The sequence below is a fragment of the Plectropomus leopardus genome, chromosome 7, assembly GCF_008729295.1.
Source record: "Plectropomus leopardus isolate mb chromosome 7, YSFRI_Pleo_2.0, whole genome shotgun sequence".
NCBI lineage: Eukaryota > Metazoa > Chordata > Actinopteri > Perciformes > Serranidae > Plectropomus > Plectropomus leopardus.
The window spans coordinates 32,168,293-32,187,463 of record NC_056469.1 but is presented as its reverse complement, the minus strand read 5'-3'; the positions used below and the strand labels follow the sequence as shown (position 1 = coordinate 32,187,463).

Here is a 19,171-nt window from a genome sequence, read left to right as displayed (position 1 = left end):
GAATGAGGGTGTGTGACCATGAAAAAGTTGCCAACTCTTGCAGCACTATGCAAAACATGCAAACAGCTGCAGGCCAGTCACAAATTCTCGCGAGAGAAAGCTCCCCAGTGAGCCAAATACAAGTATCTTCCTGATCAGAGATAACCTCGCCTCTTAAACCCGCAGCGGGATCCACCGTGGACGGAAGTGGTCTCAGAAACTGTCTCCTGCAGCTTTAAACGGTCCTCAGTTTCCTGCATGTGAGAAGTTTCCTCACCAGCTGGCGCGCTCTCCATTACGCAACTGACCCAGATAAGTTGCTGCAGGCAAAAACAAGAGTGTAAAACGGCGAGGAGAGGAACTAAGAGGAAAGCCCCTCCCACGAGAGCTTAATACCTGCACAGGTATCAGAGAGTCACCTGGAGCAGCGGTGTGCACGGTGCTGGCTGAAGATGGCTGAAGCTGTGGAGCTCGGTACGGTGTCCGCGGGGGTCCGGTCCATGTTTTTCATGCTCACGCCGAACGAGACATCTTTTCAGAAAATGGAAGAGGTTCCTCAGTATGTGCAGCAGGTGGGTCCAGCCTCACTTCCACCTTTAGGCTCTGTGATGATTTGTAGTGTAAAAGTCAAACGAGGTCCCCATAAGACACCTCAGTTGACCTACTGTGATTTAAGAGGAGAATAAACCCTCAAAGCCTTGCTGAGAAAGTCCTTAACCCTTTGAAACCTGAGGAAATTGGCTTTATTTTGTTTTGTTTTATTTTATTTTTTGGAGAAACATTAAAAGAATCCAATGATCAGTTTTAACAAGAAAATGACCTAAAGTTAGCAAGAAATTGGTTTGAAAAAAGTGACATGAAAATAACCTGAAATTAGCAAAAAAAAGGAAAAGAAATTACCCTAAAAATTGCTAAAATAATATAAAGGTAAAAAATCAATTGATAGTAAATACTTATTTTCTTATTTTAAATGTATACCCTAATTTTAAAGTTCAACAATGATTTTAGTAAAATTTTAAATAGCTTTTCAAAAGAAAATTTTCAGGTCAGGTTTTTTGTCACCTTTTACTAATGTTTTTTTTTTTTTTTTTTTTTCATTTTGTGGGATATTTCCTGTCAAGTTGCTGATTGCCCTTTCCCATGTCTTTGAGTGAAATCAAACAGATTTGCTCAGGGTTCAAGGGTTTAAATGCTTGTTAAAGGCGTCTTAATGTAGCATAACAAATTCATGTCGATCCAGGTTTCAAGAGATTTAAATGTTTCATCATAGTTTCACAAATGTGATTATTTTCTGGTTTCCACCCTCTTTTATGACAGTAAAACTGGATAGTTTTGGGTTGGGGACAGAACAGGACATTTGAATACATTATCTTGGTTTTTGGGAAATACTGATCAACATTTGTCAACTTTTCTGGCATTTCATAGACTAACAACCAATTGATTAACTGAAAAAATAATTCACAAATAATGAGGTCATTTATTTATTTAGGTATTTTCTTAGGGAGGCTTTTGACACATACTTCCATTTAGAAATGCTTTCAAATTTCAATTTTAGTGATAAAACATTTGTACAACCAAAACTTTCCCTTCCATTTTCATTCATTTTAAGAGTCATCCTGACTGATAATGATAATAGTTCTGTGATACTATGATAAAGTGAAATTGCAGTATTTTCTTCCATGAAAATCTCACACTGGTGCAACACTAAAACAAACAGACAAGGTGATTTTAAACCACTAAAAATGCTAAGTATAATGCATTTTCACAAGGTAAAAAATCAGTGTTTCTCCAAAGCTCTTGTCCCAGAGGGGATGCTAACTATGGAGGCCGAGGTGAAGGTAACAAAAACCCAACAATTGTGATATTCAGATCATGAAATACTAAAGACAACGTGCTTTTTGTCCCTTTTATTTCCCCCTAAATCCTACACACTGGACCTTTTGACCCTTTAAAACCTGAGACACTGGCTTGATTTCTTTCAAAAACATGGAAAGAATTTAGCCAACAAGCAACTTGACAAGAAATGGCCCAAAATTGAGCAAGAAATTAGGAAAAGGTTACAGGTAACCTACCTTCAATATGCAAATATCTATAAAAATTCTAAATGTAGTTTTCTAGACATTTTCCACTATTTTTTTAAATATATAATAATTACCCCCAGCTAATTTTCCTTGACATTATGTTTTTCTTCATGTTTTCAAAAGAAATCTAACCAATTTTCTCAGGTTTCAGAGGTTTAAAGGCGTCCAATCACTGCACAAGAAAACTGATGTTGTTTCAGGTGTTAAAGGGTTAACGCACAATTTAAAAACAAGTTTGGGTTTTTTTGTGCTTCTTACTGTCACTTTACGGCGTCTCAGTCGCCATTTATTGTGGCAAATGTCTGGTGCAGGTTTAACAGCACATGTTTGTTATGAGCTTTTACGAGGCACATCAGGGGAGGAGAACAATTACCCCCACAGCAGGAGTCCTTATAATCCACTACCAAACGTGATTAAACAAATTTGTTATTGCTGCAGGGCTCGATGGTGATAAAAGTTTGCCTGGGCGTGTGTGACTCAGCACTGTTTACAGTTTGTGATGTGTCATTAATTATTCTGTTCCCTTATCCCGGCAAGCCAAATTAATTAGAAAAACAAAACACAATCCTCTAATTTTAGAGTCATTTGGAGTCCTGGGGTTTGTGGGTTGTTGCCAGGTCTCTCGCTCTTTTGTGATTTGAATGAAAACACAATATTTTTTGTCAGACAGCGGTGATAAAAGTGTATTGTCAGCCTTCATGTTGTCAGCCAACATCACTCATCCGTGACCTTATTAAAAAAAAAAAGAGGGCTGTTTGGGGAAAATGCAGACATCTGGTCCACAAATGTCATGTTCCACGCAAGGCCGAATTCAAAATAAAATAAAATAAAATAATTAGATGCCACAACAAACAGTCTGCACGGGATGCAAGTATGCTGCAGTATAAAGTAGGCTTTCATTTGGTGTGATTTTTAGTTTATTTGTATAAAGATAAAAAACATTTTCAGTGCATGCAAGATCAAAAAGGGACTCAAATATCTCACTGGAACAGAGGAAAAAGACAAATTAAATAAAGGAAAAAAAATTAGCACAAAAAAATAGAGACTGATGAAAACAAAGACAAGCTTTTTCCCCTCAGCTTTTTTTTCTTTCTTGCAAAGCATGAGAATCAACTCGCCCTGACGAATAATTTCGGCCCGAGCTGTCAAGACCGAGGGGCTGCAGAGGTAAAATTATCTGCGAGACAGGAGAGAAGAAAGGAGGGAAGGTTTTAGCCTGGCGTCCAGAATGATAATCTCCCTCTCAGCGGGTTTGGAGGAGGTCTGCCTGCGCTGCGAGCCCATTTGTTGGCTGCAGCTCTGCAGTCTGCTGCCAGATGTTGGGAGCGTTGCGTGTGATCGCAGGTCCCTGGTGGTGCTCTCGCCTCTGCCTGTGCACACACACTCACACACCTGCATGCTAAAGTGGAGGCATTCACATGTGGATATGCACACACATGCATGCACTCTCACTTCCACACACACACACACTTCCTCCCTCTCCACCTGCAGATGTGCTCCTCTGCGAGGTCTCCTCACGCCCTTCATTCCTCGCTCTTGGCGGGGCCATGTGTCCCGGTTACGACTGCAGTCACTTGGTCAATGAGCGCCTTGGAGCTAGAAGCTAACCAGCAGGTCTGACACGCCGCTGAAGTCGCAGTCGTGACCCGTTTGCTAACCCCGTCCCTCACTAATTTGTTCCATGTTTGACAGACCCATTAAGAGGTTATTACATGTTTCCAGCGCGGTTAGAAAAGGAGGCCCGTCACTGACTGTTTGCTTAGTGCTCACCATTTTTTTTTTGTCATAAGGAGTTACGAAATGTAATGCACCCTTTGCATTTCTGGGGAAGTAGAATTTTATCTGTTTTTTTTCACTACAAAATAAAAATGATGTGGCATCTTGTGCGAAAATATCTGCAAATTAAAATGACAAAGCATGTTTGTCTGGATGGATCACATGTTGGTCAGCCATATTGCTGCAACATGTGTTTAAGTTTGGGAAAACAGAGAAAACAGGAAGTTATTTTTGATGAAAACATTTCCTCATTTGAATCAGTTCATTTAAGTTGTTTATAATAGCATGAAAAAAAGTTTGTAAAAAATAAAAATCAATCTGAACAATCAACTTTTAGCTTGTTTAGTTACCAGGACATGCTGCCCTAGGATGTGCAGTGGGTCAATATTTGGAAAACATTGTTTTTCTCTGACTCTGGCTGCGTTTGTAAATCCAATCTGACACTTTGCACTAAAATTAGAGAGCTGTTTTTTGAAGCCACAGAGCGTACTATCATTCCAACAACGTTATGAATTTTTGAAACGTCCAGTTTGTGCCTCAGTGCGCTCTGGCACTCAGAGTGAGTGTTTCTGAACGCACCTTAATGACAGGAGCATTGAGGGATTTCAGTTTGGCATGTGAAATTAGTATCAAATGATTTGAATTTTTGATTTGCATATCCATATTACGTGATGTGAATCAGGGATAACCACGCCCAAATCAACACAACTTTCAGGAAACTGAAATATTGTCATTTTAGTTTTTCACAAATTTGGACTGAGGTTAATGTCTGATGATTTTTTATACTTTTTATTATGTATGTAAGACCCTAAATTACACATTAAACACATTTTTGGTGATTTGGGTTCCCAGAGGCATTAAGACAATGAAGTTTCATAGAATGAATGATTGTAATATATTGTACTTCTTGTGGTCCATGTTGTTCTGACCTGAGTGAAATGAGTTTCCCATGAGGACAATAACCGACATCTATCTATCTTTGACATCTCTGACTTAATTTTGCTTGGCTTCCACCTGACATCACTTAAAATGAAAGCCCGCGGTTTGTTAGCGCTGTTTAAATCAACTAATGAGATCATTTCTTCCTCCGTCCTCGGCTCAGACAAATGTTTGTGATGTCCAATCTGCCAATACATTGTGGCTTTAGTCTGGTTTCTTCAGTCTGGTGCAGCGAAACAAACATCATGGATCACGAGATGAAAGTCCTGCAAACTTTCAGGTCATCTGCCAGTACAAACAGTCAGGCTCGTCATTACTGCTAAAAGCAACAGTGGACTTGAAGCTGTCATGTTTTTACAGTTTGTAACAGTGCTGAATCATGATTTCGTGTGTGTGTGTGTTTGTGTGTGTGTGTGTGTACAGGCCACTCCGTTCTTTGTCGGGCTGATGGTGCTGGAGCTGGTGGTGGGCGTGCTGAAGACAGGAGCCCCAGTGGTCACCATCAGTGATGGACTCACCTCGGTATCTTGCGGGATGATCTCCAGACTCCCCATGTGAGTCTTCAGGCAGCTCGTGATCAGGTCACGCTGTGTGATTTAATAAGATAGTGGTGCTGCATGTGCTACTTGGTTTGATTTGTATCTCATTTGATGGACATTTTTACTCATAATCAAAGCCGCCTTTCCTGTTTTGAATGAATTTTGTGGGTCCTGAGAGAGTCGTGTCGATTGGAAACGTTTTCATGCCTCTGCAGCAGCAATAGCTGTGGTCAGAGCCAGTTAGTTTTCTGATTTTTTTTCCATTCCTGGGAACGTTATATCTGAAGAAGGGCTTCAGGAAATTCTTCAAAACTGGCACAAATTTCCATTTTGACTCAATGATAAACTCATAAGAATTTGGTTGTCAAAAGGTCAAGGTCACCGTTTCATTCTTGTCAATACAATATCTCAAGATGGCCTCTTTTTTTGTTTGGTTTTTTGTCCTCATAGTTCACTGACACAGTTTTATTTGACCATGGTGTGTTGGATTGTAATAAACACATGATTTATTATTATTTATTAAACTTTCCAGCATTATTCAAAAATTAAAAGGTCCATCTTACACAAACTTCAGGCAAATGTAAGCACATTGTGCTGATAATAGGCCAACCTCTCCTGACTGCAGGACTCTGACTTCATCTTCATCTAATCATTTTACTCAGGCATTAAAAACTTTTGAGTCGGCCTACTTCTCCTATAGCTGCTAACAGCCTCCCAACATTCCCAGTTAGAGAAAGGCTGAAAATAAGCTCATGTGCTTGTGGCCCCAGGCCCCCAAAACATTACATCTTCCCCTGGTAATAATAATGAGAGCTCAGCGTGAGTGGCTGGATGAGACACGGAGCGATGTGTCCTGGTGTTTCTAAATTATTCATCCAAGGTCTGATTAAACCTGAAACTAACACAAAGTATTCTGTAGAAGTCTAAAGAAGTCACTTTCCACCTCTGCAAATGTGTCTGTTTCAGCGCTGTGGCTGTCAAACACTCAGCTGCTCTAGAGTCAAAGACGTTCACTGCATTTGGTTCGCTGCGGTGCTGTTCTTATCATCATTGGCTGTTCCTGTTGTCTGTCACAAACATGGCTGGAATGCATTCTATTGATATTCTATCGACGACGTCTCATATTTCAATTGAGGAAAAGTTATTTTGCGATTTATATTGTTATCGTTTTATCACCCAGCCCTAGTCAAAGGTCAAGATCACCGTGACCTCACAAATGCAATGCAATGGCTATGAAAACCTGTGGTGGCCAGAGAATATCTGCAGCCAATCAGTACACCGAGTCGTAAAACCCATGTGACCGGTTGAACTATGTTTCCCGCCTGAAACACTTGAACACACCTCCCGACTGCTGAATAATCTAATTTTTGCCATACTTTGTGGTTGCCAGGTATGTTTTTTTATCAGTGGACAAAAAATGGTATTTGAAAAGGACTGAAAAGATAAGGTACTTCATAATTAAGGATTAAAACATATAAACAAACAAAAGAATACTTAATCCATATTTTGGTTTTGATTTATAGGTTATATGTTCATATTCTCTCAGAATGGCTCTAGAATTAAAAATCAAGTAGTAAATAAGCAAATATGACATCATATCTGTAAAGGAAATGGCCTTAAAGCTGGGAAAGTGCATTGACAGCATAAAGGTGTCAGAGGGTTCAGCAGGAACACCAAGTCAAGTCAATAAAGTCAAGTCACCAGGATTTTGTGACAAAATACACAGATGAACATAACAGTACATTGTGCACGCTGTGGACTGACACAGAGCTCTGACTGTCCCTCCGTCAGGTTGTTTATGAGAGGCTGCGAGCTGACTGCGTACATGTTCGTGTGGAACCGGTACCGCCTGCTGGAGCTGCCGTGGGACTCCGCCTGGACCTGGTGGCTCTCCTTCCTGGGCGTGGACTTCTGCTACTACTGGGTCCACCGCTTCGCTCACGGTACCAGAACAAGACACTCACACCGATGCACACAGCGCACGTAGGAAGATGTTGATTTTCACAGCTTGTAGTTTGGTAGATCTTTATTGCGAAGCAGCGGTTTCTGCAGTGCCTATTATCGAGAGAAACAGCACCTCCTGAGAGTTTGCGTGTTTGTGAGTGTTCAGAAGGGCAGTTTTAAAAGTGATACTCATCCAAACTTATTTCAGTAAGCGACACTTACGTCTCAGTAAGCTTAAGAATTGTTCACAACAAATGCAAAGCAAATGTTCACGTAGCTGTACTCCTGCAAAAATGGCTGCTGCAGTTTTTTGTTGTTGATGTTCTAGCTAACTGGGGAAGGCAGCTAATGGTTAACTTGGTTTATCGAAAAATACAACCAACTAAACTAAGATGGCAACACTCTTTTCACACTGTCACAGAAGAGTGTTACCACTTCACTCCTTCCACTGTTAACTTTCCACAGAGGAGTCCAACCTAAATTACTCAGCATTTTGCAAAGAAGCGACTCAACAAAATAGCTTACAGAAGTTGCAAATATGCCGATAAAGTGTCACGCAAAATACTCACGAGTAGAAGCAAATTCCGCTTCAGCAGCTTACGAATGATGCATGTTATGCAATTTTGCTACTGTTTGCTTCTTTGCATAGATTTTGCATGTTAATCGTGCCACACAAAACAGTTCCAAGCCAAGCCAAGCCAAGCCAAGCCATGCCCAGCGTACATGAATGGTCACGTGATGAGCATTTCAGGTTCGCTACTAGACGGATGTTATTTCTGAAATGGTGCCTGAAATGTGGCCTAAAAGGTAGAGCACAGCGGCTGTGGTCAGCTTATTTACAGTGTACATCACCTGATGCACCTACCTTCATTTACAATGGATGGTGGGTGCTTTGTGTTTGTGTTCTCAGTGATGAGTATATTGAATTTTAATATTTTTTTGCCAGCTCTAAACCAACAGTCCTTCCCCTTCCTCTTTCATGTGTCACTCAGATAATACCAACAAAAACTACAAAGCCAGCTGATGATAAATTGTTGTAAAATGTTGATTTAGTTGCCATCCCTGCAGGGAGGAGCGCACAAGAGATAGCACACACATCATGCTGTCCTGGACGTTGTGGAGGAAGCAATTATTTTTGAGTTACATGCAGCTGGTTCGGAGCTGTGCAGATGTGAGAGGCCGTGGTCTCCAGAGAGCTGTGGTCTTAACCCAGAGCTCTCAGGCTGTATATAGTCACGGCTCTAAAGCAGCGACGTCCTGCAGCATCACTATAAAAGCAGGAATAAAAAATATGTACCGGATACAGTATTTCTACAGTTGTAGCTGGACATCTTAAAAAATACAAAAAAAACCAACTCTTCCTGTGTGTGTTGGCTCGGCTGATACACGTGCCAGATGCTCGGCTGCCACACAGCACACCGGAAGAGAGGTATTTATTTGTGGCCTGTGCGGATGTTTATTTGTGTCAGTGGCACATCAAGCTGCCCGCCGTCTAGTCCGCAAAGTTTTGGCTGAAAGTCCAGAATTTGGCTGAACAGAAGCTGTGCTTTTAAAGCGTCTCAGCAAGAACTAACCAGCATGATTTTGGGGTGACTGAGAACAGTTTGTCTCTGTAGCACATAGGTATTACTGGCTCCCACCACCGACCACATGGACATTTTTATTGTCACTAGGTGGGTTTCCATCACAGATTTCTGCAAAACTTCATGGATATTTTTGAAATTTCGATAAAACACCATTGCAAGATGACTGCGTTTCTATTGAGTGATATTACACGACTTCTCTAGCGATGTGACGCAACTTTCCTGTGGCGATAACAATCCATGAAGCACGGCGATGGATGTTCAAAACACTGGCAGGTTTATTTCTATTGTAGCCGCTCAATAGAGTGAATTAATATCGTTGTAATTTCTTTGTCTCGTATAGTTTAGAAGATGTCGGCCTCTGCCTCTGTTCACACATACCGAGTCATGTTTTGTAGAATGAATGTGACTTTGTTGTACTTCTCCTTCCTCCTCCTTCTTCTTATTTGGGTTTAATGGCATTTGGCATCCAAAAAATTGCATTACCGCTACCTGATGTTGCACATTATATGAACAATAAAAGCGAAAAAAGCGTTTCCATTGCAGTTTTGCAAAGTATGGCTTTTTCAAAATGCCTGTAATACCACCTCATGCGAGCGTAAAAACTTTTTTTGCAATATTTTTTTTTTTTTAAATTGACGTGTTTGCATTTGCCATGTTTTGTATTCACAATTTCAGTTTACACAATTTGGGGCTTAAGATCAAAAACAGTGAGTGTATCACTGTGGCAGTCATGCACTGGACTGACAAATCAATACTTTGATACTGTGTGCCCTTGAAACCAAAATAAAAAATCCAAAGTCTGCCAGAAACTGAAAGTTAACTCAATATCAACTTTATAAGGACTAAAATAAACAAGTCATTTATTCATCAGATAGTTTAGAGTTCATATTAAAAAGTACTTGAAGCTGTTTGGGTCTTTCTGCGTGGTCATTTTTTAGTCGTTTTATATAAGAATAAAACCAAACTGAATCAGTACCTCAGTTATAAAAAAGACTCGGCATGTTGCCATGGCAGCAGACCGTTAACCTTCAGTGTTTGAGCTGAAGTAATCGTGTACATAAAGCTCCAGACTCACGTTTTAATGATTGAGAAAATCAGGTTAAAGCTGGGGCAGTCCGTAACGGGACACTTTGGCGAATCACACGTCATTTCAGAGAAGGCGTTCTTTCAATATATTGTTTTTAAAAACATGTTTAAATTGTTAAATTTTCTACATGTTTTCAGTTCCTCATTACAGTTGTTCCATAAATTAACCCCTTTGGATTACAATGATGTTTTTGCATTAGTCCTCACTAACTGTTTCTTACAAATTCCTCTGAAATTATAGAAACTTTATTTTATTTGATAAAACTTTTGGATATTATAAGGTAATAGTTGATTTTCAGCTCTGTGCATGATTTGAACCATTTGAAAATCAACCAGATCTTAATGAATTAATCTTAATTTAAGTGCCTTTAATTTGAGATAGAGTGAGTTTGTTGGTTCTCTGTACGTGGTTTTGTTTCCAGTTCTTATGGCTCTTTTGTTTGGAGTTTGGATTTGTGGTTGCTTTATATGTATGTCTCCACACTTTCACACAGTAAGTTATATACGGGAGTACAAAGGAACAGGATATTTAAAATGTAATATACTTATAGGCCTATTTTTACAGTACAAATTGGGGTTTTTAAGCAGGCTTGGACCCAAAACTGCTGCCGTAGGACGGGCTTGGATTTGGCTCAGACAGGAACTGTGCAGGTTCATGCAGGGTCAGACCTGATTTTTTGGGTGCGATCAGAGCTCTGCGGCTTGGTCTCAAACAGCAGTCTGCTGCTGTCGTCTCCAGGTGTCTCGCTATCCAGCTTCCCGTCCTCCTGCTGATGAGAAACTCAGCTTATATTCATGTAATCCGGTGACTTGGCTGGCAGCACGCATTAATGTTCCGTGTGTGTGACCTTATTTTTAGAGTTACAGCTGTAATTTGTGTCTGAGTAACATTCGGTGAAACCTCAATGAAGTGTGTGTCCCCGCCGTTGCCCTCATTGTCTGACGATGCAGAAGAATGACGCTCACAGTATCACATATCTGCTCGGTTTATTTGGTCGGAATTCTTTTATTTTTGAACTGCAGAATCATTTTTACGTCTTAGAAAAAAAAATCTTTCCACTTACTTTCATTTCCTCTTCTTTCAGCCGGTTGGCGTTGTTATTATGGAACATTGTGGGGTCGCAGATAATTGTCTGGTGCTGTGCGCCCGCAGCAGGATATAAGCTTTTCCCCTTGTTACCAAAGTGAAGCGGCTCTCCCCGACCGCAGGACAGGGCCGGCACGGTCCTCACTCGTCACTCTGGTCAGCCGAGGTCGTCTTGGTCAAGTTGGCTTTGACCTCCGGCTTTTTCTAGAGCAAGGTTCAGGCGAGATCTTCCACTGTGTGGGATGGATGCTGCCTGTAATGAAGCACTGGGGAATGCGACACATGTAGGATGCGGGCAGAAAGGGTTTTCAGCACTTTAATGAGTGTCAAATTTTCATGTAACGGTGCTTGAGGAGTTTTATTGCGCTCAGATCTTGGAGCAGTTTTACAATCTGGCTGGTTTTTGCCTCAAAACAGACAGAAACAGCATCTATAACCCTATTGTGTCAAAACATATGAGCTATAAATCCTAATATTGCGTAATAAGGGAAAGATTTTGATAGAAAAAGGCAAAAGTGGCATCCTCTGTTGGGAAATACAAGCCCTTATTAGCTTCGGTGTAGAATATCGTTTTCAGTTTGACCAGTTTCATGGCCTTTTTGTCATACTTTCCCTCTCATGACTTCCACATAAAAGGACAGCTCAAAGATGATGAAGTGGAAAATACTTTGAAAGGCCATCCGGCTGCGCTGATGCCATCTTTACTGAGGAGACATTACCACTCGGCTTTGCTCCTGCCAGACGCTGTGATCAAGGAGATAACAGCAGATTGAAAGGAAAGTCAGCTGTCTGCTGGCGATTTGGATGAAATTAAGGATCAGAGATATTTGCAAAAAGCTTGTGACTAGAGCATGTTTGTGGCCTTTCTTTTAGCATTAGGTCTGAATCAGCTTCAACTCCAGTTGAAGTTTAAGTTAAGGCAAATCAGGAAACGCAAACATTTGAATGACCTCTGTGCACACATAGAATCAAATAAAGTGCTCACAACTCTTTATATCAATATTTGCTTAAACTCGTCTCGTCGGTGCAGTCGGTGGAGTCCTACTTTCATCATTAGAGGTACAAGCAGCGGCACGTGCTGCTGGAGCCCTTTTGTTTTTGCTGAGATTATTCTTTTTTCTTTCTCTTCTCTGTTATTTTTTTCTGCTAAAAGTTTTGGTGCAGCAAAAACAGTTTGACAAAAAGTCACCTGAAGTGGCAGGTGGGTTGCAAATTCCACCACTAGGCACAAAAAATGACACTCAAGGTCTAGACATGAAGGTAGTGCTGTAAAAAAACAACTTTAGGATTCAGCAATTATCTCAAATTTGAGTCAAAATACTTAACCATATTAATATAAATATTAAATATTAATCTCTCCATTCATCTGCGTCTTTGCTTCAGTGGCCTTTAAAAGTGTCAAATTTTGCAACTCTTTCCTCAGTTTTCTCTGAATAATACTTTCACAAACTATAATAATATAATAAAATTTATATTTTAAGCACTTTTCAAAACAAAGGTACAAAGTGCTTCACAAGGTTGATCCCAGATTAAAAACAATGCAGGACTTAAGCACATCAGCCAGATAAGTTGGCAGCTGAGTGACCAAAAGATTGCTTTTAAGTATATCAAAAAAGTAGAATAATACAAAAAAAACATAAAAAGATTATCATCTTATATATCTTATTTTATATATTCTTGATCTTATTTTCTTATTGTGACTATGACAGTATAACATGATGATGATAATGATAATAATAATAAAAAGGCATGTTAAAAATGAGCCAGTCCCAGATAGTTGGGCCAATTGTCCTAAAACTATGGTAGGATCGTTGACAGCTATCGCTGATCTAACTTTATCAAACAAATTTTGATACGTCATTGTGTTTTAAGTTATGTATTTTCAAATACTTGTCTTTATGTTCAATATTACAATAAATACTCATAAATCAACAGTGGCTAAGGTAATTCTAACTACACTTGGTGCACAGGTTGGTTAAAGATTAGGATTTTAAATCCTGCTCTGGCCATCCTGCACGTGGTTTGAATCTTTGAACTTTTGACGCTTCTCATATAGTAACAATATTTTTGTGTTTGCACTTCAGAAAACTAAATTCAGTAAAAATGTAGTGAAGCAAAACACATCTTCACTGAAGGTCAGAAGCCTCATCAGATGTTTTTCCTTCTTGTCAGTTTAAAAAGAAACGAGCATTCAAATTCTTGCAATCTGCGTTGACCTTGACAAATGCCGTTTGTGGCTTTAATTTTCTTTTGGTTTTGCATTTTGGCTGTTTTCTGAAAAACAGAAGATGTAAGTTTTCAGTTGCTGACAGATTGCTCGAGAGAGTATCTCCTCCAGCCCCTGAAATAACAACCTTTGCCACGCATTGAACCGCCATGTAACCACTATTTCTAAACACATTGCTTTAATAACCTGCTGACTGACAAGAATAGAAAACAAATTCCTATATCGCCCACATTTAGTCCGCTGCCCCCCCCCCCCCAGACAGACTATATATGTTCAAACTCCTCTATCCGAACCAGATGGTTTTGGGTGCGCAGGAGGCCGACTGGGTTCGGATGCGGCCATGTTGTTGACAGCCCTGTTGATTCTGTTTATTCTAACCTCATATCGCAAGCGCCACTAATAGCAGCTCTGCTCTCGGGCGGCATCTATATCCAGGCATGCCAGCCAGGCTGAGGCCATTAATCAGCCAGTCAGCTGTCCGGACTCTGATTATATGTGAGGTAATGGAGTTACGCTGCAGTCGTCTCGCCACACTGCTGCTCGGTGTTACACTTATAGCTCAGGAACATCAGAGAATCACTTTTCCATTTAAATGTTTTAATTTCTTCTTTAATGTGATGTATTTCCTGTTGAAACTGGACTGACCTTTAAGGGATACTTTGTTGATTTTTAACCTGGGCTGTGTCAGCGGTGTGGAGAATGTGTGCAGATGAACGGTGTCCAGGTGCGCCCCGCGCTGATGAATTGTGCATCATTGGGCAGATTTTGGCACACAGCGCAGGTGGGAAGTTCCCAGCACCTTAATGGCATTCATCTGCACACACTCCCCACACCGTGGCGACACACAGGTCAAAAATCAGCAAAGTATCCCTTCACTTGTAAACCAATCAGCTGAGAGAAAGGAAGTTAAGTTTAATTGAACAGACAGATGTATAGCTTATCCATCAGTGCAGTCCCAGATAAAAGATGGCAGAATCATGGAGACAATCTTCATTTGTTGTCAGTTTAAAAAGAAAAAAGAAAAAGGCGTTTTAAGGTGGTGCTTGAAGATACGTCCGAAGATTTAGAGCTTCAGCAACGAAACACAAGCTGTGCAAGATTTAATATTGTCATCAGTTTCAGACAGCAGCCTCGGTGACGCTGCCTTCTCAGGGCAAGAATATTGCCGCCTCACTGTTTTGTATGAGGTACAGTCACGAAATTGGGGGACAGAGTTGTCTCGCCTTATAGCTGGTGTAGGAGGGGGAGACATCGCCAAAACTATGTCTGTATAAAAAGGACAGCTGGCAGGACGGGTTCATGGATGGCATGGGTGTGATGTGTTGACGCTGTGTTATGCATGCAGATTAGGGGGCTGTTTGCATGGCAACGGTTCTTGCATGAAACATCAGTTTTGCTGCATTCAGATGTCTCTCACAAGAATTTAAACCCTTGAAACCTGAGAAATTTTTCAAATTCATTTTGAAAACATGAAAAAAAAAAAGTGAAATAAAATATAGAATATGGTGTATATAAGCATTATAGTGGTATGTTTAAAATAACGTTATTAAAAAAAACAATTTTTTAAAATTATTTTTTAGCATTTTTTTCAGGTAATGTCCTTGTTTGTTTTTACATTTTTTTGCAAAGTTTCAGGTTATATTCTTGAAACTTTTATTTTTTTGCTACTTTATTGTTTACTTTTTTTTTTTAACTAACTTTTACTAATTTTTTGCCAATACTTGGGGTCATTTCTCATGGAGTTGCTCAATGCCTTCTCCTTCTTCAATGCCAGTTTGCTCAGGTTTCAAAGGGTTAAAGCACTAATAGTGCATATGCACTCTTCTGTTATTTGCTGCACCAAAGCAAAGCAGATAAAGGTTATCCACGGGAATTTAGGTAATCAGGTTCCTGTATTGAACCCAGCTCCTTCGAGTCCTTGCCATTAGTGAAAGATTAGCCCTTCTTCAAAGTTTTTATTTAATTTTTGCACCTTGCTCCGTCCTCTATGTGTGTGTGCTGCTGCGTCCACACCCTCCCTCTCTGCTCTTGCAGACAGCAGCAGTTGTCAAGACAAACAGATGTGCTCAGCACTCCTCTGCTGTCCTCCGTCCCCGAGGAGACGCAGACGATGTGGATGTTATTGTTTAAAGAGGAGCTCCTCCCGGCTGTGTGGCAGGGCGGAGGTGGTGGTGGAGGTGGGGGGGGGGGGGGGTTAACCTTCCCCCCCGGCACCGCGCTGCCAAAAATCCTTCACCGTGACGGCGAGTTCCTGGCCCAGTGCAGGTTTGAGGGCCGACAAAAGAATCCGGGGCCCCCCTGCTTGGTTTGCTGGTTCTGTCGGTCTGGTTTGGTCAGGATGTGGGGGTCTCGCTCACGGCAGCAGAAGGGACCAAGTGAAAGGCCTCATGGGAGGCAGAGATAACATCAACAGTGATCTATAGGTCACTGTGCGCTCACTCTGTGTCTGCTGTGTGTGCGATGAAAGAGAGAGAACGTCTACTGAGAGAAAAGAGAGAAAGAGAGAGACATCACAAAGGGATAATGTCCGCAGGGCCTGTATGTGCAGCCTTTAAACAAAGTGTAGAAGAAGAAGCGAGTGTTGTGATCGTGGAGAGGGTCGCTGAGCTCAGCAGAGGCCACGGTCCGGCTGTCTGCTGCCCTCGTGTGCCCCCCTCGCTGCACGGACAGACCTCCCTCCGTCAGCTGCTGACAGACGGACACTCCACTGATTGGAGGGATGAAGTGTGAATATGAAGGATGGATATGAGAAGTAATGCCTCACATCTGGATTGCTTTAACTTTCAGAGTACAGTATTTTTTTCACAACTTGGGTGTCCGTATTCGTAATAACTTTGTATTCTAAAAAAAAAGTTAAGTGTTGGGATCTGGACGTGACGTCATGTTGGTAGAAATAAAGTCCATCAGGGAGAGAAAAGATCAAAAAGGTTTAAAACAAGCCCCCAGTTTTGCCACTGAAATCAAAACCACATCTGGAATGAGCAGAAAAAGTAAAAACTACTATACAACTGTATGTTATAAACATCCATTCGATTTTCAGTTTTGCGGAGCTACTTTCTTTTCCTTTACTTATATTGTATTTAAGATAATACGCGTTATTGCATTGTACGATTCTTGTGCAAATTATGCAGAATTTTGGAACAGAAAGCCAGTCGTTATTCTAGACACTAGACTTTTGAATATGGACAAATTTTATGAACCATGATTTACACCACTGTGTTCAAAGACACCTTTTCCCTTCCTTTTACTTTTTGTGAGTTTTGAGTAGTTTCTGTGGTTTGTTTATTTTGTCTGTTTAGCCGAGGTTGCTGCCCATGCTGATCACATGGTTCTTTTCTTACATAATGGATAACATAACTGTTGGACAGAGGCTTAAGTAAATCTATTAACTTTTATTTTCAGGATATGTTATTTATTTTTTTAAATTTTTTTTATTTTTATTTATTATTATTTTTTTATATTATTATTTATTATTATTATTATTATTAGTAGTTAGTAGTAGTAGTAGTAGTAGTAGTAGTAGTAGTAGTAGTATTGTGCAGTTTAATGTATGTTGAAATAAAAAACATAAACAATTGAATACTTATGAAAAATAATTTAAAAAACAGCTTTGGATTTAGCAGCATGGAAAATTTATGTCTCAATGAAAAATAATTACAGTATTTGATACAATAGTTATTTGACACCAAAAGCATAATAATTATCATTTTAACTTTTTTTTTTTTTTAAAATGTTACAATTGCTGTTGTATTTCACGTTATTTCTTTGTTTTTATTTATTTTTATTAGGCATTTCAAATCTTCCATAAGCCCAGGGCTCGTATTACATTAAACATAAAATCTATCATGATCACTCCTTTGTCAGCCCTTACAGGATGTTGCGATGTCGTGATTGCAACAAAAAGTCAACCAGTCCCAATGAGTTCTGTGCAACTTTGCAAGTCTGTCTAATTGCCACAACTTCTCTGCAAGTTCTGCCAATTGCCGTAGTTCCCTGTGAGTTTCACCATAGTAGTCCTCTGCACAACGTCACTAAACTCACGTCCTTGTTTCTGGTTGTAAAGATGCATGACAGAGGCTGTTGCAGCCACGTCTATTTCACGTGCTGAAAGACTCAGAGTGAGTTGAATTAGCACAAGCAACAAACTCAGAGCAGTGCAAGCGTAAAAACAATGCAATATGTGTTGCAATTTTTTTCATAAAAGCCATCATCAAATCAGGCATTTTGGGTTACAACATTTCCCCTAAATGAGCCTGCAAAATCCTGGAGGGGCTGTTAGTGTTTGCCACAGAGAGTGGTAACAAAGAGAGCAAAGAATAGACAGTTTTAATGTCTATGAGTGTGAAAAATCTAATAGAAAAGTCATTTTACGTCACCTTTCACTTTCTATACATAGTTTTATGCCCTGTTAGTGCGAGCTGTAAGTGGGCCTGACCAGCGTTAGTGTGTTTAGTTTAGTGTGTGTGACTGAGCTGTGTGGACAGCATGAAGTATGGCAGCGGCAGAGGGGAGTTGGCCGACTGTCCCACTGAGTCCTGCGCTTGCTGTTTGGGTTGGCACCCCATCCAAGAGCCCTCCGATCCAAACACTGGAGGGCCGTTCACAGGCCATTACCGCCGTGATTGACAGGGCGACCCACCACTCAGAGCGCCGCACATGAAGGACGCCGTTTGTTAGTGCCAGGAGTTTGTCGCTCAGGGTGATGATTTGGCAGCTGATGGATTGAACTGTAAAAGCATTTCATAAGGTTTTGGTGGTGAGAGAGTTGGACCTCTGTCTCTGCTGATTGTTTTTCTTTTTTGACGAGTCATACTTTCTTTTTATTGCAGCATTATCAAGGTACAGATTGATCATTATCGGCACTTACTGCAGGCCTCGACTGCAGCTGAATTTATGGAGCTCAATAGGACTTTGCTTCCTTGCGTTTGTACGACTGCAGTTATATAAGCTCTGCTCCCGACAGGGCTGAGCTGGACGTAAACAGACTCTGTTAAAGTCTAACTCTGTCACGTAACATGACGGACGATGACTTATAGGCCTTCATGATGTGTCATAATGTAATTCAACAATATGACATTAAGTGTTGGGATTACATCACTCTGCTGCCAGACCTCTTCTCTTAGCCCGGTGAGTCCAGGTGGTGAATACAAGACTTATTTTAGTCGCACATGGTTTGATGTAATAATAACAATAACTTTATTTATATAGCACCTTTAAAAACAGAGTTTACTGAGTGCTTTGACAAACAAGGCAAAGCAGAAGTAAAGAGAGAAACACTTACAAAACAAAAAATAACAACAGCAGCAACCCATAACAATAAGAGTAAATGCTGTTTGAAGAATATTAGCCGTAAACACAGAAATAGCAGTTCTAATAAACAAAATCAACAAGATCAGGGAAGAAAAAAGAATACATTAAAAGATAAGATAAAATACAGACAAATTAAAAAACAGACAGACTCCAAACACCATCTAAACAATAACACACCACAATAAACAAGGAGCTATGAGAGGGTTTTATCATACTCATACTACGACCACTAATCATACGGATTATGTGATCCAAATTACCCCCCTTGCTTGCCCCTGTAGTGGTTCGTGCACAGGAGTGTCCATTTTGGCAGCGATTTTAGATTTCGTCTTGAGACGAAAATTATTTTTTAGTCAAAAAAATTCATTTTATTTTGGTCAAGATGTGTTTTTTTTCTACTTAATCTAATCCAATTAGGCTAATACAGGACCCGGGAATTAGAATCGAGGTGACAGATTGTATAAATAAAACACATATAGAGATAATTTTGACAAAAATAGGTAAAAAATAGTTTGTAACGCTCAAAATCTCTATTTATAGTCTGAAACACCACAAATAACTCATGAGACAGCTGGGATTTGTGTCCAGGTTCATTGTAAACTCTGACTTTTTGATCA

The 19,171-nt window shown here is 40.2% G+C and overlaps 1 protein-coding gene across 1 annotated transcript in view; it reads left to right on the top strand.

The window, feature by feature from the left end:
* Nucleotides 1-199: 199 nt before the first annotated feature.
* The window catches only part of agmo (alkylglycerol monooxygenase), a 58,609-nt gene continuing 39,637 nt past the window's right edge, over nt 200-19,171 (top strand). Inside the window, exons 1-3 of the mRNA XM_042490129.1 lie at nt 200-551; nt 5,199-5,329; nt 7,106-7,257. Coding sequence (XP_042346063.1) covers nt 432-551; nt 5,199-5,329; nt 7,106-7,257 — 403 coding nt within the window. The 5' untranslated portion in view covers nt 200-431. The remainder of the gene's footprint in view (nt 552-5,198; nt 5,330-7,105; nt 7,258-19,171) is intronic.